The following is a 21,747-nucleotide window of genomic DNA, read 5'->3' as shown; positions in this document are numbered from 1 at the left end:
TTTAAGAAATAAATTATAAATAAATCTAAAAATATAGATCAGATTCATCTCGACGAGAAAGAAAAGACTTTTACAAGAAATTTAAGGAACAGGTAAAAGAAATTGAATATTTTCATAACAAACATGAACAAAAAATCAAAGGCTGCTAAACAAAGGAAGAACAATCTACCATGGATTCTTTTTTTTAAAAGAAATCTAGTAAAATCAATTACGATTTAGGAAACTCATTTGCGTTCCTAGCACCTAGATTGAGATATAAAATTCTTGTGATTCGGATACAAATAAAAAAAGAATTATAATAAATTACTTTCCATTCAAAGATTTACTTACATGATACCATATCACCAATGAATAAATTATTTGGTAGAACAGTACCATCGAAGAAATCTTCACTTTCATGGTATGTAATGAATCCCTGAATACGCTCGTATTACCTATACTTTGCTTTTTCAAATTAAAATTAAAGAATAATCTCTCCATAATAATGCCAAATAACATTATTTTAACAATTTAGTTCAATTATACAATTTGAAATCATGAGTTCTTATAACAAAAAATAATAATAACTAAGGTGATCATTTTCGGTTCAGTTCGGTTTTTATATATATAAAAAAAGTAACCAAACTAATTTTTTTTAAAAAAACCGAAACTGGTTCAAACCGACCGGTTTCGGTTCAGTTATTTTAGAACAAAAACCAGTTCAAACCGACCAGTTCCGGTTTGGCTCGGTTTTTTGGTTTGACTCGGTTTTTTCAATTTAGCTTGGTTTTTTCCGGTTTGGGTTCAGTTCGGTTTTTTTGGTTTCAGACTTATAAAATCAAAACCGAACCGAACTAGTCGGTTTTTTAAAAATTCTAATCAGTTTTTTTTCACGGTTCGGTTTTTTCAGTTATTTTTTTCTGGTTTTCTCGGTGTAATTAGTTTTTTGGTTTTTTTGCTCACCCCTAATAATAACAATAAATCACCTATTTTCAAGGAAAATGAACTAGTGGTATTTTAATTATTATTGTTAAAATGGAAAGAAGAAGAAGAGCTTTCGAGTTTGGGCCAAGAGTCTTGAAATGGAAAATAGTTAGCTTCAAGTAGGTTTGGACTTTTAATCGATAAATAATTTGAGATTATGGGCTTTGTGTTGAAATGGGTTTCGATTTTCAAGTTCTAAAGGCCATCCCAATCTGGGCCGTACGCTTTCCTTTTTATCTTTTTTTTTCTTTCAAGTTTTACCTTTCTTGATGTTTAACCTTTTTTAACATAGTTAAATATTAAACCTTCCTTTTGAACAATCTTAAGGAACATCCTCCTTATCGTGCACCCAAATTTTTTTTAATAAATTCTAAGATTTAAACACAAAAAAATCAAGAAATACAATATACATTTTTAACCATCAACTTAATGAGCGTTTGGAAACACGATTGTATCCGTGTTTTCAAAAAAATTAAAAAAAAATTTTGTTAAATTTTTTTATATATATTTTAGATCGTTTTGATGCGCTGATCTCAAAAATAAATTTTTAAAAATAAAAAAAAATATCATTTTAATACATTTCAACACGAAAAACACTTTAAAAAACAACCACAACCACATTTTCAAATAGACCCTATCCTTAGAGATTTAAGCTCAGCTTAGTGTCAAAATCTCTTTAATAACTTTATATTATTGTTTTAACACAATCATTCAAGTATAAACATTTTGAATTCGATACCTATATACTCATATTATCTTAAATTAAATTATAATTTTAATTACAAAAATTAAAAATAATAATATCTGATCTCGTAACAATTTAATTATAATAATTTTGATATTATTTTAAATAATCAACTCAATCAAAAAAAAATTAAACTATGGCATTGATGGAATTAATTCTTTAACACATAGTACAATAGTATTTTCATAGGGATTAAAGGGGCAGATTTGTCCAAAAACATTGCATACATGTGGAGGCAGACCTCATTATTTTACGAGGAAAGTCCTTCAAATTCAATAAAAAAAATAAGGTGTCATTTCAATCTTTCAAACTGGCTTAGAAGAAGAGAGGCAGACTATGAAGATACAGTGAACTCAGAGCCGGATCAAAAGACGTCGACAGCTTCACACTTGTGGCACACATATTTTTCCAGGTAAAAGAAACTTCAGTCATGGTGGTTTTTTTCTTCTTGGATAATCATAATTTGATAGAAATTTTCAAATTTTTTTCCTTTTCCAGGGTGCTTTTATTTCAATCATTTGGCCTCATGGATCAACTTCACATCACAAATCAAGTTCCGGCCGAGAGAACATGGCTAGAATCCATCAAAATAGAGCTTGCTCATTTGAATCCACTATCAAATTGGAGTATTTGGAGGGTTCCAAACAACCTTCTGGCTGTGAATAAAGATGCATACAGTCCTCACATCATCTCCATCGGACCTCTTCACCATGGAGAGCAGAACGTGCTAGCTATGGAGGTTCACAAATTGCACTACATGCTGTCTCTCCTTGCTCGGACACCGGATCCTGCTAAGAGTCTAGATGAATGTGGCAAAGCCATCCTACGTTTTGACAAGCACATCCGAGCTTGCTATGCCGAACCAATTGACAAATACAAAGAAAATGATCTTGTCAAAATGCTGTTGGTTGATGGTTGCTTTATACTCGAGCTTTTCTTGAGGTTCTCCATGGCTGATCTGCGATTGCAAGATGATCCTGTTTTCAATACTTCTTGGATGGTTTTAACTCTTCGCCGCGACTTGGCACTGCTAGAGAATCAGATTCCATTCTTTGCTCTTGAATGGCTGTTCAAGTTTACAGTAAAACCTAGTGCCATTGGTCAGTCACTACCTACCCTGCCTGAGCTAGCTTTCGATTTCTTTAAATCATCTCTGTATATCAATAGAGGAACTCTAGCTGTCAGCCGGAGAATAGTCCCCCATTTGCTTGGCCTAATACACAACTGCTACCTGCCCTTTTCTTCAAGACCAAATCCAAGAGGCAGGGGAGGATGGGAATTCATACACTATTCATCTGTACTCCTTCAGGCTGGAATCGAGTTCGAAAGGGACACAACGAGCAGTCTATTTGACTTGAAGTTTGAAAATGGTGTTTTCAAGATCCCACCATTACGCATCCATGATTCAACAGTTTCACTCTTCCAGAACCTCATTGCTTATGAGCAAAGATTCCATGGAGGTCAACAGTACATTACGTCTTACTTCTTGCTCATGGATCGTCTCATAGACACACCTAATGATGTTGAATTGCTTGTGCAAAGACGGATTATTGAGAATGATTTTGGTGGCTGGGAAGATATTTCAGCTTTTTTTAACAGTATCTGCAAGCAGATTGTTTTGCAGGACTTTTACTATGCTGGGTTATGTGAGGATGTGAATGCATACTATAACAAACAATGTTATAGATACAAAGCAGACTTCAGAAGAGACCATTGCAAGAATCCATGGGCAATCATATCACTAGTTGCTGGCTTTGTGCTTCTAGGTTTTACTGCATTACAAACTGTATATTCAGTACTAGCTTATTACAAATGATCTAATTGCCTTATGTTTTGTTTCAGTATTTGGTTAAAACAAAAAAAATATTTACTAAACTAGCATAATTAAAAAATAATTTTTAAATTAGCACAATTATATAACACGTGCACGTACATGATCAGGTGTGTTGTGCAGGGGCGGAATGAAAGGGTGGCAAGCAGGGGCCCGGGCCTTGCAAGACATTTTTTTTATTTGATAATTAAATGTGATTAGGAGTTGTAATATTTTTTAATGAGATGGGTCCTTCTTACCGTAAATATATTTGTTATTCTTTGCTTTACTTTTGAATTCCTTTGACTTTGTCTTGATTTTATGGTATGTACATGCCTACGTGGAAAGGAAACAAAATATGAAGTTATCAGTATGATTTGCTACATTTTCTCTCCCTATCGCTCAGTCGATACAAATTATAAATAAAAAATTTTTTATGAAAAGATTGAAACAGATTATTGATTAATCATTTTTCATTAAACCAAATAAGATAACTGGTATCGATATCTTAAATTAAAAATATATTTTTATTTTGTTTTAAGATATTTATTAAGAATTTAATAAGATTTTTTTATAATTTTTTTTTTCAGATCTGCTAGTTCTAACAATTGTTTTTTAAATTCTTGATAGTGATTTTTTTAATTAATTAGATATATTTTATTGGTTTGTTTTGATTATGGTTGAATTTTTTTTTTATGTTTTGTTTTTAGCAGAGCTACCAAAATTATCAATTTTTTCTCACGACATATGTTTTGATTTTAGGTTGAACCATGAACAAAATAAGAAGAATTGATTTTTTTAAAAAAAAAAAAATATTTATCCACTAGTTGACAGGTTGATTCGGCTTATTTTGACTCTTTTTATTTCGATAGCAACTACTGAATGAGCTTTCTCTGCAATGAAGATTGTTAAAACAAGACTTCGCAATCGGATAGAAGATGATTTTCTTGCAAATTATTTGATTGTCTATATAGTAAAAGAATTTGTTGAAAGATTCACAATTGATATGATAATCGATTATTTCTGTTCTATAAAAGAACGATGAGCACAATTAAAATAAATATATAAGAATTATTCTTTATTATTTTTTATTTTATTTCAAAGTTTATCAAACATAAAATAATATTTCGCTTTAACTAATGTTTCTTATATACTTTGTATGTTTATATTTGATAGGTATAAAGACCAACAACATTAAAGTGGTGGATACATAATGAAGATGAAATTAACTTCATTACTTTGATTCAATTTGATATTGCTCTAAATCTTTTACCTTATATAAAGGTCATTATATATTTTGTAATAAATTATTTGAATAAAACTAAATCATACTAGTTTTTTTAATAAATATATAATAAATTAAAACAAATATTATATCTTATTATATTATTTATGGCCACCTCTAACAAATAGTTGTAGCTCCGCCCCTGGTGTTGTGAATGTAGTAATTGTGCAAATACTAATTTTTATTGGATTTGGATTTCCATTCAAACTAATTCCTTAACGAAGATACAGTGTCCATGAAAAAAAATCCAATGACCAAAAGAAGAGATGAGATGGCACACAAAGATAAGAGATAGGAATAAAAAGAAAAGGAAAGAATAAAAAATAGACACAGAGAGGAGAGAGGAGACAGGAAAAAAAAAAGGAAAAAAGAAGATGGTAAGAGAGGAGAGAGAAAAGAAAAAAAAAATTAGAGAGGAGAGAAGGAAAAAAAAAGTAGATACAAAGATAAGAGAGGAGAGAGGAGACAAAAGAAAAAGAAAAAGGAAAAAAGAAGATGGTAAGAGAGGAGAGAGAAAAGAAAAGAAAAAAAAATTAGAGAGGAGAGAAGGAAAAAAAAAAGTAGATACAAAGATAAGAGAGGAGAGAGGAGACAAAAGAAAAAGAAAAAGGAAAAAAGAAGATGCTAAGAGAGGAGAGAGGAGGGAGAAGAAAAAAATAGAAATAAAAATTAGAGAGGAGAGAAAAAAAAAAGTAGATATAAAGATAAGAGAGGAGAGAGGAGACAAAAGAAAAAGAAAAAGGAAAAAAGAAAATGCTAAGAGAGGAGAGAGGAGAGAGAAAAGAAAAAGAAAAAAAGAAGATGCTAAGAGAGGAGAGAGAAAAGAAAAAAATAGATATAAAAATTAAAAAAGAGAGAAGGAAAAAAAAAGTAAATACAAAGAGAAAGAGAAAAAAAAAAAATACAAAAATTAAAAAAAGAAAAAAGAAAAAAAAAGAAGCTGATAGGAGCTTTGAGAATGATTTTTTTATTACCGTCAAAATATTTTTAATGAAGCTACAAGCAACATGAAAATCCAACTGTAGAGGCAGTGATAAGATAATAGCAAGTGAGTATGTCTATGAATTCATATCGTTTAGATATGTTTTTTATACTGAGCTCCGAGGTAAAAGAATCTTAAGCCATGGTGGTTTTTTTCTTCTTGGACAATCGTACTTTGTGCTGTCCGATCTCACTTATTTTGTGCTGTCCAATCTCCATCCCGAGGGAATACGGAGGAGACAGTAATTCAAAGTGCACTTATTACATTATTGGATTTTCGGGCCCCAGCATCCGGAGGCATATTTGAATCTACAAACTACAGCTGAAAAAAACTAAAACAAATCACCCGAGAGCTTTTCATTGCACTTTTGAATGTCGAGTTTTCCTTTTCTTACCAGGACTTGTTGTCTCTTGGAAGGATGAATTCAAAAAAAAAAAAAAAAAAATTTAGTTGTTAACTCAACTTTTAAAAAACATAACTTTCTTAGATTATATATATATATATATATATATATAAAGCTAAAAAATTAACTATCCAAGGCATTAACATTACAACATTGAATTGTTACTAGCTACCGAGTTTGCTGCCAAAAACCAAAAAGTTATGGCCGCACGGAATAAAGTGCACGCAGGGGTTTTGCTCGATGAAAAACAAGATCTGGCGATTTTGAAGTAAGGCCATGAGTAAATGTATTCTCCTGTTCTGTAGCTTGATTTTTCAGTCACAAGAAATTGAACTTTCGAGCTTTCACTCGAATCTAAAACGAAAACGTTTCCATGAACAGGCAATATTTATTATGCATAAAAGCTTAATTCTTGAACAAATTGTGGAAACAAAACACTCAGACAACTATCAATTTTGAGGATAATACGAAAGTACTGTGTATACCGTTTGAATTACAGCAAGAGAAAGAAGAACGCAGGCAGCCATGACCGATGCAGTTGTCCATGGACTTCTGAAATAGGTCTTTCTCAAGGTCGCCTTGTAGAAAGCCGGACGAGTCCTGAAGTTTGAGTTCAAATTCTGACATAGGTTTGCATAATAGAAATCTTGCACAGCAACCTGCTTGCGCATATCATTGAAGAGCACTGAAATATCTTTCCAACCACTCGTATCGTTTTGAATTATACCTTTGCTCTCAAGTAGTTCAGCATCTCTCCGATCATAAACAAGACGGGACATTAGTGCGAAATAAGATGTGAAGTATTTTTCAGTACAGCGTGAAAGTTGCTCGTAAGCAATGAGATTTTGGAAGAGTGAGACTGTTGAATCATGGATGAGCAATGGTGGGATTTCGAGTGCACCGTTTCTGAACGTCAAGTCAAATAGAGTTCTTGTTGTACCTTTCCTAAACACAATTCCAGCCTCGTTGAGTGATGTTGCTGGCTGCGTTGAAACCCATTCTCCAATATTGCTACTTCCAGAGGATGGCTGGGGTGAGCAGCACTTGTGAATTAAGTCAAGCACATGGGGATAGGGTCTCCTAATGATCCTAAGATTCTCATCATTAATGTATAGAACTGATTTGAAGAAACCAAGAGCGAGCTCAGGGAGGCTAGGCAATGACTGACCAATAGTACTAGACTCCACTACTTGCGAGTACAGTCTTTCCAGAACAAAGAATGGAATCTGATTCTCAAGCAATGCAAGGTCTCGCTGGAGAGTTAAGATAATCCACGGGGAGTAAAACAAGGGATCATCTTGCACTCTAAGATCAACTTTGGAGTATCTTATAAAAAGTTCAAGCATAAAGCAACCATCGACTAACAAAATTTCAGCAAGCGTACTTACACGCGTATGGATTGGTTCTGCATAGCAAGCACGGACCATTTTCCCGAAATCTTCGATGGCCTCAGCAGAAGATCTGAGAGTCTCATCTACATCTGGTGTTCGTAGTAGGAGGGATCGCATATAATACAATTTGTGAACCTCCATGGATTGCAATTTTTCCTCTCTTCTGTGAAGAGGTCCGATTGAGATGATGTGAGGATTGTAGGCATCATCATTCACAGTCCGAAGGCTATTTGGAACCTTCCAAATGCTCCAATTTGATACCGGAGACAAATCTGCAATGTCTTGCTTGATTCCATCCAGCCATGGATATTCGCGGCGTGGACCATCCTCAGCTGCAACTGGATTAGCCATAGACGCGAACTAATACACAGAAAACCGGATCACCATGGGAAATAATGAAAGTAACTTCAGTAATCTAACATCAATGTGTGTGCAAGTAGACTAGAAAGTGGATACCAAATGAATACATGATTGATAACCAAACTAAAATGTTTGATTTTGTCCAAGCTTTGTTTACCTGGAATGATATGCTGCGGCTGCCACGAGCTGATGTTTCTTGATGGGCTTCAGTTTAGTCACTACCACCTTCTATCTTTTGTGTGCTAGCTGGTAAGGAAAGCTTGGCTGATTGTTTCCACCTTCATAAGCTCCTGGATATCAGCATAGGCTTTCTTGGCAACGAGAGGGATAACTCTACAAAGTCCGGATAGCTACCTAGCACGTCCTTTCCTCCCAAGCATAGCATTAATATACCGTATTGGGAAATCATCTGTCAGGATCCAAAGTCCTATTATTTTTATATTTAAAGGTAGATGGTATTATCAATTTTCATCTATATAAAAAAAAAAATCTCTTATATAAAACTTTAAATATATCATCCAAGTTTGAAATTATATACCCATAAAATATTTCTTAAAATTCAAAACTTGTATGATAATAAAAAAAAAGTAATTTTTTTTATATATAAATAATGGTTTTTGTTATAAACAATAGAAAGTTAAGAAGTTTATTTCACTTTCTTTAGTGAAGAACCGGTATTTATGACCTCGTATTATCTCACAGATCGAAGCAAAATTGTTTTAAAGCCCCTCAAAAAATATCCAAATATTAGTTATATGTCTTTTAAAAATAAAAAATTTAACTATGAATTTAACTATTTTTTTTATTTAATATTAAAATAAAAAAACATTTAATCTACCTAAATTAACATGGGTTGACTTACAAAATTTAAGAGAATAATCTTAAAAAACAAAACAAATTAAAAAGCTCAATTCTAAATTAACTTAATATTAAAAAATAAAATTGATAAAAAAACAATATTTATTTGAAAAAACTTAAATAAACTTGAGTCTTGCTACACAAGTCATTAAATTCATCACATTCAATAATATTTTTATTTTATATAAGTATAGGAGCAAAATTTTTTTAAAGCCCAAAATTGTTTACTTCTTTTGCTTTAGTGAAGAATCGGTACCTAGGCTGTACTATGTCACAGATCGGAGCAAAATTGTTTTAAAGCCCAGACAAATATCAAGTATTTTAGTCTACACCAACAACTTTGAAAACCTCAAGTCGTAGAAACTGAGCAACTTCATGTTTAATCCATTCATCTGTGATCGCAGCATTCCTCAAAGATAAGTATTCGAGGGACTTGCAAGCGGTGATATCGACGCTGCAGGATGAGTTTGCTCCTCCACCGAACGAGAAGGATTCGAGATTCGAAGCATCGATTTCAACCTTCTCCAACCTTTAACAAGATTCTAACACCACAATCTTGAGTGTTTGGCTTGAAACACTGAGTTTTTGCATCCCCTTACACTTTTCCAATCTCAATTCTTTTATGAAAGGGAAATCCAAGGCCAAATTCTGGGGTGGCTCTAACATGAACCCTTTCAAACTCAAAGCTATAATACTCTGCGCAGACAATACTTTCATCGGCAAACTATAATGTGCCATACATTTGAAACTTTTTCCAACAAAATCTAGCTCTAGCTCTTTCACGTTATTCTCTATTGCATAACTAATTGCATTCTCAATACCACCATTTGGTTGCTCAGATCGAGCTATTATTTAGACAAAAACAAAAACTAAATTTTTCTAAGCTAACATCCAGTCGGCGACGAGAAAGAAAATCACCCACATAGCCCAAAAAACTATTTAATTTCTGTTTACCTGTCAACTCAAGGCACGATCCCATGTTCAGGGTTTCGTCAAGAAAGATGATAGGAAAGGAAGTCCATGCAGATGCAAATCTCTTGGACAGAATACTCATCCTTGCGGCATCTTTGTAGGGCAAAGAAGACATGATATGTTGAATGATGGGGTCGGGCAACTCAGAAATCAAGTCAACCTCTTGAATTGGCTTATTGTTCATCAAACGTCTCATTCTATTTCCTGTCATCATCTTTCTTTTAGACCAGGCTAAAATTTGCTATCAGGATATGGTGGTGGATTAGAACGTTATGTAAATATATATATATAGAGAGAGAGAGAGATAGAGGGGCCGAGTTGGCCTCTTGAATGAATATGGAAAATACAAGATTTCCAATCCTAGCAAAAAAAAAAAAGAAGAGGGAAATTGTTTTTTTCTTATTTCATTATATCATAGTACTTCTAGTATATTAAGATTAAATAATTATTACCTATAATGTCAGAAATAATTAGATAATCCCTTGATTGGCCCTTTATTTAGTAGTTTTTGTTTCAAAAACCTTCTTTGGTAGGCAAAATCCTCCCATTTCACTTGACTTTCTTTTCTTTGTTATTGTATTTTTCAAGGAAGAGTTTTTTTTAAGAAATAAATTATAAATAAATCTAAAAATATAGATCAGATTCATCTCGATGAGAAAGAAAAGACTCTTACAAGTAATTTAAGGAACAGGGTAAAAAAATTGAATATTTTCATAACAAACATGAACAAAAAATCAAAGGTTTCTAAAAAAAGGAAGATCAACAATCTACCATGGATTCTTTTTTTTAAAAGAAATCTAGTAAAATCAATTACGATTTAGGAAACTCATTTGCGTTCCTAGCACCTAGATTGAGATATAAAATTCTTGTGATTCGGATACAAATAAAAAAAGAATTATAATAAATTACTTTCCATTCAAAGATTTACTTACATGATACCATATCACCAATGAATAAATTATTTGGTAGAACAGTACCATCAAAGAAATCTTCACTTTCATGGTATGTAATTAATCCCTGAATACGCTCGTATTAGCTATACTTTGCTTTTTCAAATTAAAATTAAAGAATAATCTCTCCATAATTATGCCAAATAACATTATTTTAACAATTTAGTTCAATAGCTCATTTTCCAGCTATACAATCTGAAATCATGAGTTTTTATAACAAAAAATAATAATAACTAGGGTGATTATTTTCGGTTTGGTTCGGTTTTTATCAAAAAAAAGTAACCAAACAAATTTTTTATTAAAAAAACCCAAAACCGGTTCAAACCGACCGGTTCCGGTTCGGTTATTTTAGAACAAAAACCGGTTCAAACCGACCAGTTCCGGTTTGGTTCGGTTTTTTCCCGGTTTGGCTCGGTTTTTTCCCGGTTTGTCTTGGTTTGGCTCGATTTTTTTTTTGTTTGGGTTCGGTTCAGTTTTTTCGGTTTCAAGCTTATAAAACCGAAACCAAACCGAACCGGTCAGTTTTTTTAAAATTCTAATCAGTTTAATCAGTTTTTTTTTACGGTTCGGTATTTTCGGTTATTTTTTTTCTGGTTTTCTTGGTGTAATTAATTTTTTGATTTTGTTTGCTCAATAATAAAAATAAATCACTTATTTTCAAGGAAAATTAACTAGTTGTATTTTAATTATTATTGTTAAAATGGAAAGAAGAAGAAGAGCAGCTTTCGAGCTTGGGCCTAGAGTCTTGAAATTGAAAATAGTTAGCTTCAAGTAGGTTTGGACTTTTAATCAATAAAAATTTTGAGATTATGGGCTTTGTGTTGAAATGGGTTTCGATTTTCAAGTTTAAAGGCTATCTCAATCTGGGCCGTACGCTTTCCTTTTCCTTTTTTTTTTTTTTCAAGTTTTACCTTTCTTTATGTTTAAGTTTAACCTTTTTTAACATAGTTAAATATTAAACCTTCCTTTTGAACAATCTTAAGGAACATCCTCCTTGTCGTGCACCCAAATTTTTTTTAATAAATTCTAAGATTTAAACACAAAAAAATCAAGAAATACAATATACATTTTTAACCATCAACTTAATGAGCGTTTGGAAACACGATTGTATCCGTGTTTTCAAAAAAATTTTAAAAAAATTTTGTTAAATTTTTTTATATATATTTTAGATCGTTTTGATGCTCTGATCTCAAAAATAAATTTTTAAAAATGAAAAAAAATATCATTTTAATACATTTCGACACGAAAAACACTTTAAAAAACAACCACAATCACATTTTTAAATAGACCCTATCCTTTGAGATTTAAGCTCAGCTTAGTGTCAAAATCTCTTTAATAACTTTATATTATTGTTTTAACACAATCATTCAAGTATAAACATTTTGAATTCGATACCTATATACTCATATTATCTTAAATTAAATTATAATTTTAATTAAAAAAATTAAAAATAATAATATCTGATCTCGTAACAATTTAATTATAATAATTTTGATATTATTTTAAATAATCAACTCAATCAAAAAAAAATTAAACTATGGCATTGATGGAATTAATTCTTTAACACATAGTACAATAGTATTTTCATAGGGATTAAAGAGGCAGATTTGTCCAAAAACATTGCATACATGTGGAGGCAGACCTCATTATTTTACGAGGAAAGTCCTTCAAATTCAATAAAAAAAATAAGGTGTCATTTCAATCTTTCAAACTGGCTTAGAAGAAGAGAGGCAGACTATGAAGATACAGTGAACTCAGAGCCGGATCAAAAGACGTCGACAGCTTCACACTTGTGGCACACATATTTTTCCAGGTAAAAGAAACTTCAGTCATGGTGGTTTTTTTCTTCTTGGATAATCATAATTTGATAGAAATTTTCAAATTTTTTTCCTTTTCCAGGGTGCTTTTATTTCAATCATTTGGCCTCATGGATCAACTTCACATCACAGATCAAACAGCCTCCTGGCTAGAATCCATCAAAACAGAGCTTGCCTATTTGAATCCACTATCAAATTGGAGTATTTGGAGGGTTCCAAACAACCTTCTGGCTGTGAATAAAGATGCATACAGTCCTCACATCATCTCCATCGGACCTCTTCACCATGGAGAGCAGAACGTGCTAGCTATGGAGGTTCACAAACGGCACTACATGCTGTCTCTCCTTGAACGGACACCGGATCCTGCTAAGAGTCTAGATGAATGTGGCAAAGCCATCCTACGTTTTGACAAGCACATCCGAGCTTGCTATGCCGAACCAATTGACAAATACGAAAAATATGATCTTGCCAAAATGTTGTTGGTTGATGGTTGCTTTATACTCGAACTTTTCTTGAGGTTCTCCATGGCTGATCTGCGATTGCAAGATGATCCTGTTTTCAATACTTCTTGGATGGTTTTAACTCTTCGCCGCGACTTGGCACTGCTAGAGAATCAGATTCCATTCTTTGCTCTTGAATGGTTGTTCAAGCTTACAGTAAAACCTAGTGCCATTGGTCAATCACTGCCTACCCTGCCCGATCTAGCTTTCGATTTCTTTAAATCATCTCTGTATATCAATATAGGAACTTTAGCTGTCAGCCGGAGAATAGTCCCCCATTTGCTTGCCCTAATACACAACTGCTACCTGCCCTCTTCTTCAAGACCAAATCCAAGAGGCAGGGGAGGATGGGAATTCATACACTGTTCATCGGTACTCCTTGAGGCTGGAATCAAGTTCGAAAGGGGCACAACGAGCAGTCTATTTGACTTGAAGTTTGAAAATGGTGTTTTCAAGATCCCACCATTACGCATCCATGATTCAACAGTTTCACTCTTCCAGAACCTCATTGCTTATGAGCAAAGATTCCATGGAGGTCAACAGTACATTACGTCTTACTTCTTGCTCATGGATCGTCTCATTGACACACCTAATGATGTTGAATTGCTTGTGCAAAAACTGATTATTGAGAATGATTTTGGTGGCTGGGAAGATGTTTCAGCTTTTTTTAACAGTATCTGCAAGCAGATTGTTTTGCAGGACTTTTACTATGCTGGGTTATGTGAGGATGTGAATGCATACTATAACAAACAATGGTATAGATACAAAGCAGACTTCAGAAGAGACCATTGCAAGAATCCATGGGCAATTATATCACTAGTTGCTGGCTTTGTGCTTCTAAGTCTTGCTGCGTTACAAACTGTATATTCAGTACTAGCTTATTACCAATGATCTAATTGCCTTATGTTTTGTTTCAGTATTTGGTTTAGCTTTGTAGCTATTTCTCTTCTTCTTCTTCTTTTTATTAATGTGTATATTCGGGTCAGTTTACACATACCTTGACTAATTTTACAGGTCTTGAAGTTAATGATAATGTAAAGTCTTCAGTTATGAGGTTTGTAAGACTCGCAATGATGATTTTTAGGGAACAAACTTAAAACTTGACCAATTGAACTATACCACTTGTAAAAATAGTTTAGCTTGGGCTTGTTAGCCTTTTTATCTATTGGATGGTTTATTCTTTCAAAGATCTTGGTCACTTGATTTGATTCTTGTTAACCAAAATTTTTTTAAGAAAAAAAACAAAAAAAAAATCTTAAAATAAAAGTTTTTTTATGCAAAAATATTTATCAATCTAGCATAGCATAAATGAAAAATAATTCTTAAATTAGCAGAGTGATATAATATGTGCACATACAATCATGTGACCAGTGGATTGTGCATGTAGTAATTATTGTGCAAAGTACTCCCATTTTATTTTCTTCTTCAAATCCTTTGCATTTCCATTCAAACTAATTTCTTTACTAAGATACAATGTCCATGAAAAAAATAGTAATTCAATGGCTAGAAGAAAAGATGAGATGGCACACAAAGATAAGAAAGAAGAGAGCAAAGAAAAAAGGTAACAAAAAAACGAAAAAAAATAAGACATTGAAGATACATCAGAGCTTTGAGGATGATTTTTTTTAGTAACGTTAGAAAGTTCTTAACAGGATAAATTTATAGACAACATGAAAATCCAACTTTGGAGCCAGTGATGAGATACCAACAAGTGAATACGTCTATGGATTCGTACCATTGAGATATTTTTTTATATTGGAAGTATCATCATCTAAACTTTGATGTGTATTCAGTGTCTTATTTTTTCTTTTCTTTTCTCTTCTTTTTTATCTCTCCTCTCATGTTTTTTTTTATTATATCATTCTTTTCTTGTAGCTATTTGATTTCTTTTTCTTTTCATGAGCATTGGATATTGAAAGATGAATTAATTTAAATGAGAATGTAAGGGATCCAAAGAAGAAAAATAAAATTTGAAAGTTGTGAGAGTAATACTTGTGCAAGACACCTAGTTGCGCATAAAATATCTTTGCATATTGTACAACTATTTTAATTTGAAAATTATTTTTTTTTATTATGATTGCCAATTGAAAAACAAATATTTGGTTTTTTAATCAATAACTCCCTAGTAAAATCTTAAATCAATAGGTCAATAACTTAACCCACCATGCTATATCAGGTTTATAATTGTAGTGCAAATCTATGTTATTCTTATTTTAGATTTTAAATGAAGATTTATTGGCACCAGGCCAACTTAAAAAGCTTGCTACAATATTTATGTATGTATAGTTGCTCTAATAAGATCCAACTTATTTTTTTTAATAAATTCCATTTTGTGCTAGGGATACAAACCCGTATTTCCCTTTCTCCCCTTATCCCTTTTCCCCTTCTCAATTCATTCTTCATTGCTTCTTTTATCTCGCCTCCATTGCTGCCTCTACTATCACCAACTGCTCTGTTACTGCCTCCATTCTCCTCAGTCAATCCACTAGACATAACCCTACCACCGACGACAATTGCCATAACTCCTCAGATGATAAGGAAATCGGTGAATTAAACGGAATGAGCCGTTACAAGAAGAAGCTTAAGTTGAAGCTTGTTCTCAAATTGCCCAAACTAATACTAATTCAATGATGTTCCAACTCGTTTAAAGAGAAATCAATGACTAAGAAGAGAAGAATACAACAACGTCAATGGGAAGTGGAAATCGATGGATCTAAAAGTGAAAATTTAATTTTTTTAAAAAATACCAAATACGACCGTGTTTTGTATAAACACAATTTATCAAACATGTTTGGTTATGAGTTTTAAAAATATACTAGTTATATTACCCGCGCGATGTCGCGAGTTAATTTTTTTTGTATAAAAAATACCAAGAAAAAGCTAAGATGTAAAAGTGTTAAGTCTTTCTGCAAAGCTATATCCAAGAATCTTGGGTTTGGCTATAACGTCTGACCTAAAAGTAATATTTATAATATTAATAATAACATTAAACTTGCATTACCGGTAGGTCTAGCTGCAATACCAGACCCAATAGCCTTGGATGCGGGTCTGTCTGCAAGGTTGTGTCATAAAAGTGTGATAATTAAATAAATTAATTAGAAAAAAAAACCAATAGAAAAAAAAAACTAATGAAGAAAAAGAAAAAAATCTGAATTAACTGGGTTAACCCTTTAAACCAGGTTAACTCATCAAACCTTGGATTCGTGTCGTGAAAGTTTGATAATTAAATTGAAAAAAATAAAAATTGACGGGTTATCCAGAATTAATTGGGCTAACCCGTCAAACCAGGTTACCTGTCAAACCCAGGATCCGTGTCATGAAAGTTTGATAACTAAATAGAAAAAAATTGAACATTAACAACGTAAATTAAACAAAAAAATTAATTAAAAATAAAAAAACTAAAAACAAACAAAAGACATAAGCATGTTACTAATGAGGAAAAGGAAAAAAAATCTGAATCAACTGAGTTAACCCGTTAAACCTAAGATTCACGTCATGAAAGTTTGATAACTAAATAGAAAAAAAAATCGACGGGTTAAATAAAAAAAATTAACAAACTAAACTAAATGAAAAAAATTGATTAAAAAGCAAAAAAAAAATAAATTTCAGGTTAACTCGTCAAACCAGGTTAACCCGTCAAACCCGAGATCCGTGTCATGAAAGTCTGATAACTAAATAAAAAAAAATTTCACATTAACAAACTAAATTAAACAAAAAAATTCATTAAAAGAAAAAAAACAAAGAAAAAAGTAAAAATAAATCCATAAAAACATAAAAAACAGAAAAAAAAAATTAAGAGTTTCACCGTACATGTACATAGTGAAACACTAATGCATAAAAAACATGAGAAAAATTACAGTATTTTCCCCACCTTCTAGAGTATTCTATAATATAATAAACATGATAGGCTACACCACTTGCTTCAAGCGATTCCCACACCCCCCCCCCCCCCCCTTTTTTTTTTATTTTTGCGCATGTTGGACCACAGCTCATCTTATAGTACTGCTAAAAAGCATTTAAAATTATTGTTGGACCCCAGCTCATCTTTATATAGTACTGCTAAAAAGCATTTAAAATGCAACAATAATTTTGCATTCATTTCATCATTCTTACTGCTTGACCCTCAAAACTGACAATTGCAACGTCTCTTTCTTCTTATTTATTTGTCTATAATTTCTTCATAACTGCAGGAAAAAAAAGAACAACCCTCGTTATACCAACTACCACAAAACAACAAGTTATATTATATTTCGGTTTTTATAATATTGTATTGGTTATAAAATTAAATTTTATGTAATTAAAAATTAAAATTAAAATTAAAATTTATATTCTTTTAGATAATTTTATTACTAATATCAAATTAAACCATAATTTTTAACCAAATATTTTTAACATGTTTCTTCATAAACATAAATTAAGAAAACACTTTAAACCAAACATATATTTTAACTGCACTGATTACAATAAAAAATAATTTTTCAAAACTTAATTTTTTTAAACTTTAACTATAAAAATTACTATAATAATAAACACACTCTAAAAGACGCACGTTCTTCTCATGGATTGGGCTATTGATTAATATATGAATTTGGAAGGGTGTGAATGCTCATGTGCATTCGGGGAAAATAATATATTGTAGACTGCAATTTTAACATAAAAAATTCCATGCTCAAATATATATTAATTTCAATTTGCTTATTCTTGATTTTAGAACATAAAAGTCGAAATTAGACGCGTATTAAAATATCCTTAAATTGAACAAAAGTGATTATCCAATTACAAAATCATGATTTTTTTGAACAAAAAAGATGAAGATAGTCCAAATATATTTTTCTTGATCTTTCTAGTACATAAATTTATTTTAAAAACATATTTGTTTTATGTCTTTATCTCTCTAATTATATATATATATATATATATATATATATATATATATATATATATATATTGTCTTTGTTTTTTTTAATCTGAGATATAGTTTTTATTTTAATTTGGATTGATAATTGTGATTATAATTATAAAAATATTTAATAACATGTACTGACAAACACTTCGTTTTCTTAAGTCTGTAATTTTAACTTTCAGATAACTTTTAAAAAATATAACTTTCACCAAAAAGTTAAGGCCGCACAGATTAATACAGTGCACGCAGGGGTTTTGCTCGATGAAAAACAAGATCTGGTGATATTGAAGTAAGGCCATGAGTAAATGTATTCTCCTGTTCTGTAGCTTGATTTTTCAGTCACAAGAAATTGAACTTTCGAGCTTTCACTCGAATCTAAAACGAAAAGGTTTCCATGAACACGCAATATTTATTATGCATAAAAGCTTAATTCTTGAACAAATTGTAGAAACAAAACACTCAGACAACTATCAATTTTGAGGATAATACGAAAGTACTGTGTATACCGTTTGAATTACAGCAAGAGAAAGAAGAACGCAGGCAGCCATGACCGATACAGTTGTCCATGGACTTCTGAAATAGGTCTTTCTCAAGGTCGCCTTGTATAAAGCCCGCCGAGTCCTGAAGTTTGAGTTCAAATCCTGACATAGTTCTGCATAACAGAAATCTTGCACAGCAACCTGCTTGCACATATCATTGAAGAGCACTGAAACATCTTTCCAACCACTCGTATCGTTTTGAATTATACCTTTGCTCTCAAGTAGTTCAGCATCTCCCCGATCATAAACAAGACGGGACATCAGTGCGAAATAAGATGTGATGTATTGTGCAGTACCGCGTGAAAGTTCCTCGTAAGCAATGAGATTTTGGAAGAGTGGGACTGTAGAATCATGGATGCGCAATGGTGGGATTTCGAGTACTGCACCGTTTCCGAACGTCAAGTCAAATAGAGTTCTTTCTGTACCTTTCCTAAACACGATTCCAGCCTCATCAAGTAATGTTGCCGGCTGCGTTGAAATCCATTTTCCAATAATATTGCTTCTTCCAGATAATGCTGGGGGTAAGTAGCAATTGTGAATTAAATCAAGCAAATGGGGATAGGGTCTCCTCCTAATGATCCTAAAATTCTCATCATTAATGTACAGAACTGATTTGAAGAAACCAAGAGCGAGCTCAGGGAGGCTAGGCAATGACTGACCAATAGTACTAGACTCCACTACTTGCGAGTACAGTCTTTCCAGAACAAAGAATGGAATCTGATTCTCAAGCAATGCAAGGTCTCGCTGGAGTGTTATAATCCACGAGGAGTGAAACAAGGGATCATCTTGCACTCTAAGATCATCTTTCGAGTTTCTTATAAAAAGTTCAAGCATAAAGCAACCATCGACTAACAAAATCTCAGCAAGCTCACTTGAACTCATCTCGATTGGCTCTGCATAGCAAGCACGAACCTTTTTCTCGAACTTTTGGATGGCCTCAGCAGAAGATTTGAGAGTCTCATGTAAATCTGGTGTTCGTTGTAGGAGGGATCGCATATAATGCAATTTGTGAACCTCCATGGATAGCAATTTGTGCTCTCCTTTGTGAAGAGGTCCGATTGAGATGATGTGAGGATTGTAGGCATCTTCATTCACAGTCCGAAGGCTATATGAAACCTTCCAAATGCTCCAATTTGATAGCGGAGACAAATTGTCAATCTTTATCATGATTCCATCCAGCCATGGATATCTGTGGCTAGGACCATCCTCAGCTGCAACTGGATTAGCCATAGACGCGAACTAATACACAGAAAACCGGATCACCATGGGAAATAATGAAAGTAACTTCAGTAATCTAACATCATTGTGTGTGCAAGTAGACTAGAAAGTGGATACCAAATGAATACATGATTGATAACCAAACTAAAATGTTTGATTTTGTCCAAGCTTTGTTTACCTGGAATAATATGCTGCGGCTGCCACGAGCTGATGTTTCTTGATGGGCTTCAGTTTAGTCACTAGCCACCTTCTATCTTTTGTGTGCTAGCTGGTAAGGAAAGCTTGGCTGTTTGTTTCCACCTTCATAAGCTCCTAGATATCAGCATAGGCTTTCTTGGCAACGAGAGGGATAACCCTTCGAACTCGTTTGGGAACGCGGCGGCGGCTGCGGCGGCGGCTGCGTTTCCAAAAATTTTGAATTTTTTTTTTTTTACTAAAATTTAATATGGTTTGTATGTTTTGGATCGTTTTGATATACTGATGTTAAAAATAATTTTTAAAAAATGAAAAAACATTATTGGCATGTATTTTGGCACGAAAAGTTATTTGAAAAGCACCCGCAATCACACTGTCAAACACGCTCGAAGTCCAGATAGCTACGGAGCGCGTTCTTTCCTTTCACACTAGCCTCCCAAGCATAGCATTAATAGACCGTATTGGGAAAACATTGATGTTATCTGTCGGGATTCAATTCCTATTATTTTATTATTATTATTATTTTTTATTAAGGTGGATATCTCGTGTATTTTGATTAATTTTACAAATTCTAAAATTAACAATCATCTAAATCTTCAGTAATCCTGAGGTTTGTAAAACTTGAACTGATAACTTTTAAGAAGCAAACTTAGAGTCTGACCAGTTAAACTACTCCTTAAAATTAAATCTTATTATTTTTATATTTAAAGGTAGATGGTATTAGCAATTTTTATCTATAAAAAAATGAATATTTCTTATATAAAACTTTAAATATATCATCCAAGTTTGAAATTATATACCCGTAAAATATTTCTTTCTTATAAATAGTGTTTTAGAATTCAAAACTTGTATGATAATAAAAAAAACATGTAATTTTGTTATATATAAATAATGATTTTTGTTATAAACAATAGAAAGGTAAGGAGTTTATTTCACTTTCTTTAGTGAAGAACTGGTAATTTTCCCCGTTCTATGTCACGGATAGGAACAAAATTGTTTTAAAGCTCAAAAAAAAAAAATCCAATTATTAGTGATATATCTTCTTGAAAAACAAATTTTAAACAATTTTTTTATTTAAGATGAAAAAACACTTGATCTATTTAAGTTAATATGGGTTTGCTTGAAAAATTGAAGGGGATAATCTTGAAAAATAAAATAAAAAACTTAATTTTAAATTAATTTAATGTTGAAGAACAACATTGATAAAAAAAAACAATATTTACTTAAAAAATACCTAAGTAGCCCTTGCTCTCCCCTCAAGACAAACCAGACCAGCCTCCCCTCACAAATCAGCCTCCACCGTAGCCCCATCTTCCTCTCCCCTCTCCCAGCCGGTTCCACTCTCTCCATCGTCCGCTGACAGCCTCTCCAGCCGCCGCCTCCCGTGGCCTTGGGAAAGCCAATCGGAGAGAAACCCCCACAGACCCAGCAGCGCCGTCCACACTCCCTCGGCCAGCTACCAACAGCAACGGAGAAGCAGCTCTGCAGAACCGGCCTCCACCAAGCCACACAGCAGCAGGCACCTCCACCACCGGCAACCGGAACACGGCGCCGCCTACCGACCAGTAGCCATCCTTCCTCCTACCAACGACACGAAGCGGAGAGGGAGACAAAAACTCACAGAAGAACAGATCTGCAGCGAAGCAGATCTAAAGAAGAGAGAGAGGCAGATCCGAAAACAGTGAAAGAAGATTAAAACAGCTTGTTGTTGCGTTTTGTTCCTTTTGCAGGTGACAGAGGTTGCCAACGTCGGTGTAGGAAGGGAAAGGGAGAAGAAGCTGAGAATTTCCGTCCAGTTTGCGGCGGCGCGTGGACGCACGCGCCGCCACTGTTCATCCGGTTCCAGAAGGACTTCC

The 21,747-nt window shown here is 33.0% G+C and overlaps 2 protein-coding genes across 7 annotated transcripts; one reads left to right on the top strand and one right to left on the bottom strand.

Moving 5' to 3' along the window:
• The first annotated feature begins 1,863 nt into the window (after positions 1-1,863).
• On the top strand, positions 1,864-14,086 carry LOC7494435 (UPF0481 protein At3g47200). 4 transcript variants are annotated; one of them, XM_052446672.1, is made up of 3 exons: positions 1,864-2,120; positions 2,207-2,447; positions 12,851-14,086. In XM_052446672.1, the coding sequence occupies exons 1-3, from the start codon at positions 1,936-1,938 to the stop codon at positions 13,925-13,927; spliced, it is 1,503 nt and encodes a 500-aa protein (XP_052302632.1). In that variant the 5' UTR covers positions 1,864-1,935; the 3' UTR covers positions 13,928-14,086. The 4 variants fall into 4 exon arrangements, with proteins under 4 accessions (XP_052302632.1, XP_052302631.1, XP_024439221.2 ...); XM_052446671.1 differs by having other exon boundaries at positions 2,207-2,939; positions 13,343-14,086; XM_024583453.2 differs by having other exon boundaries at positions 2,207-3,168; positions 13,572-14,086.
• On the bottom strand, positions 6,544-20,047 carry LOC18109364 (UPF0481 protein At3g47200). Of its 3 annotated transcripts, XM_052446673.1 has the most exons (3): positions 19,875-20,047; positions 19,595-19,717; positions 6,544-7,816 (listed from the first exon to the last, which is right to left on the bottom strand). In XM_052446673.1, the coding sequence occupies exons 2-3, from the start codon at positions 19,706-19,708 to the stop codon at positions 6,638-6,640; spliced, it is 1,293 nt and encodes a 430-aa protein (XP_052302633.1). In that variant the 5' UTR covers positions 19,709-19,717; positions 19,875-20,047; the 3' UTR covers positions 6,544-6,637. The 3 variants fall into 3 exon arrangements, with proteins under 3 accessions (XP_052302633.1, XP_052302634.1, XP_006387640.2); XM_052446674.1 differs by lacking the exon at positions 19,595-19,717 and having other exon boundaries at positions 6,544-7,939; XM_006387578.3 differs by lacking the exons at positions 19,595-19,717; positions 19,875-20,047 and adding an exon at positions 8,097-8,315 and having other exon boundaries at positions 6,544-7,939.
• Between the last annotated feature and the right edge of the window lie 1,700 nt (positions 20,048-21,747).

The sequence above is a fragment of the Populus trichocarpa genome, chromosome 13, assembly GCF_000002775.5.
Source record: "Populus trichocarpa isolate Nisqually-1 chromosome 13, P.trichocarpa_v4.1, whole genome shotgun sequence".
In the NCBI taxonomy this organism is placed as follows: domain Eukaryota; kingdom Viridiplantae; phylum Streptophyta; class Magnoliopsida; order Malpighiales; family Salicaceae; genus Populus; species Populus trichocarpa.
Note: the sequence above shows the minus strand (reverse complement) of the source record. Positions and strands in the feature narration are given on the sequence as shown.

Bases quoted from the DNA above. Each gene is read 5' to 3' on its own strand.
- LOC7494435 (XM_052446672.1), top strand. From the start codon at position 1,936: ATGTGGAGGCAGACCTCATTATTTTACGAGGAAAGTCCTTCAAATTCA. The intron at 2,121-2,206 runs GTAAAAGAAACT...TTCCTTTTCCAG, and splicing joins TGGCACACATATTTTTCCAG to GGTGCTTTTATTTCAATCAT. The intron at 2,448-12,850 runs GTTCACAAATTG...CTAGCTATGGAG, and splicing joins AGAACGTGCTAGCTATGGAG to GTTCACAAACGGCACTACAT.
- LOC18109364 (XM_052446673.1), bottom strand. From the start codon at position 19,708: ATGGCTAATCCAGTTGCAGCTGAGGATGGTCCTAGCCACAGATATCCA. The intron at 7,817-19,594 runs GTTTCATATAGC...AGCATTTGGAAG, and splicing joins CAAATTGGAGCATTTGGAAG to GTTCCAAATAGCCTTCGGAC.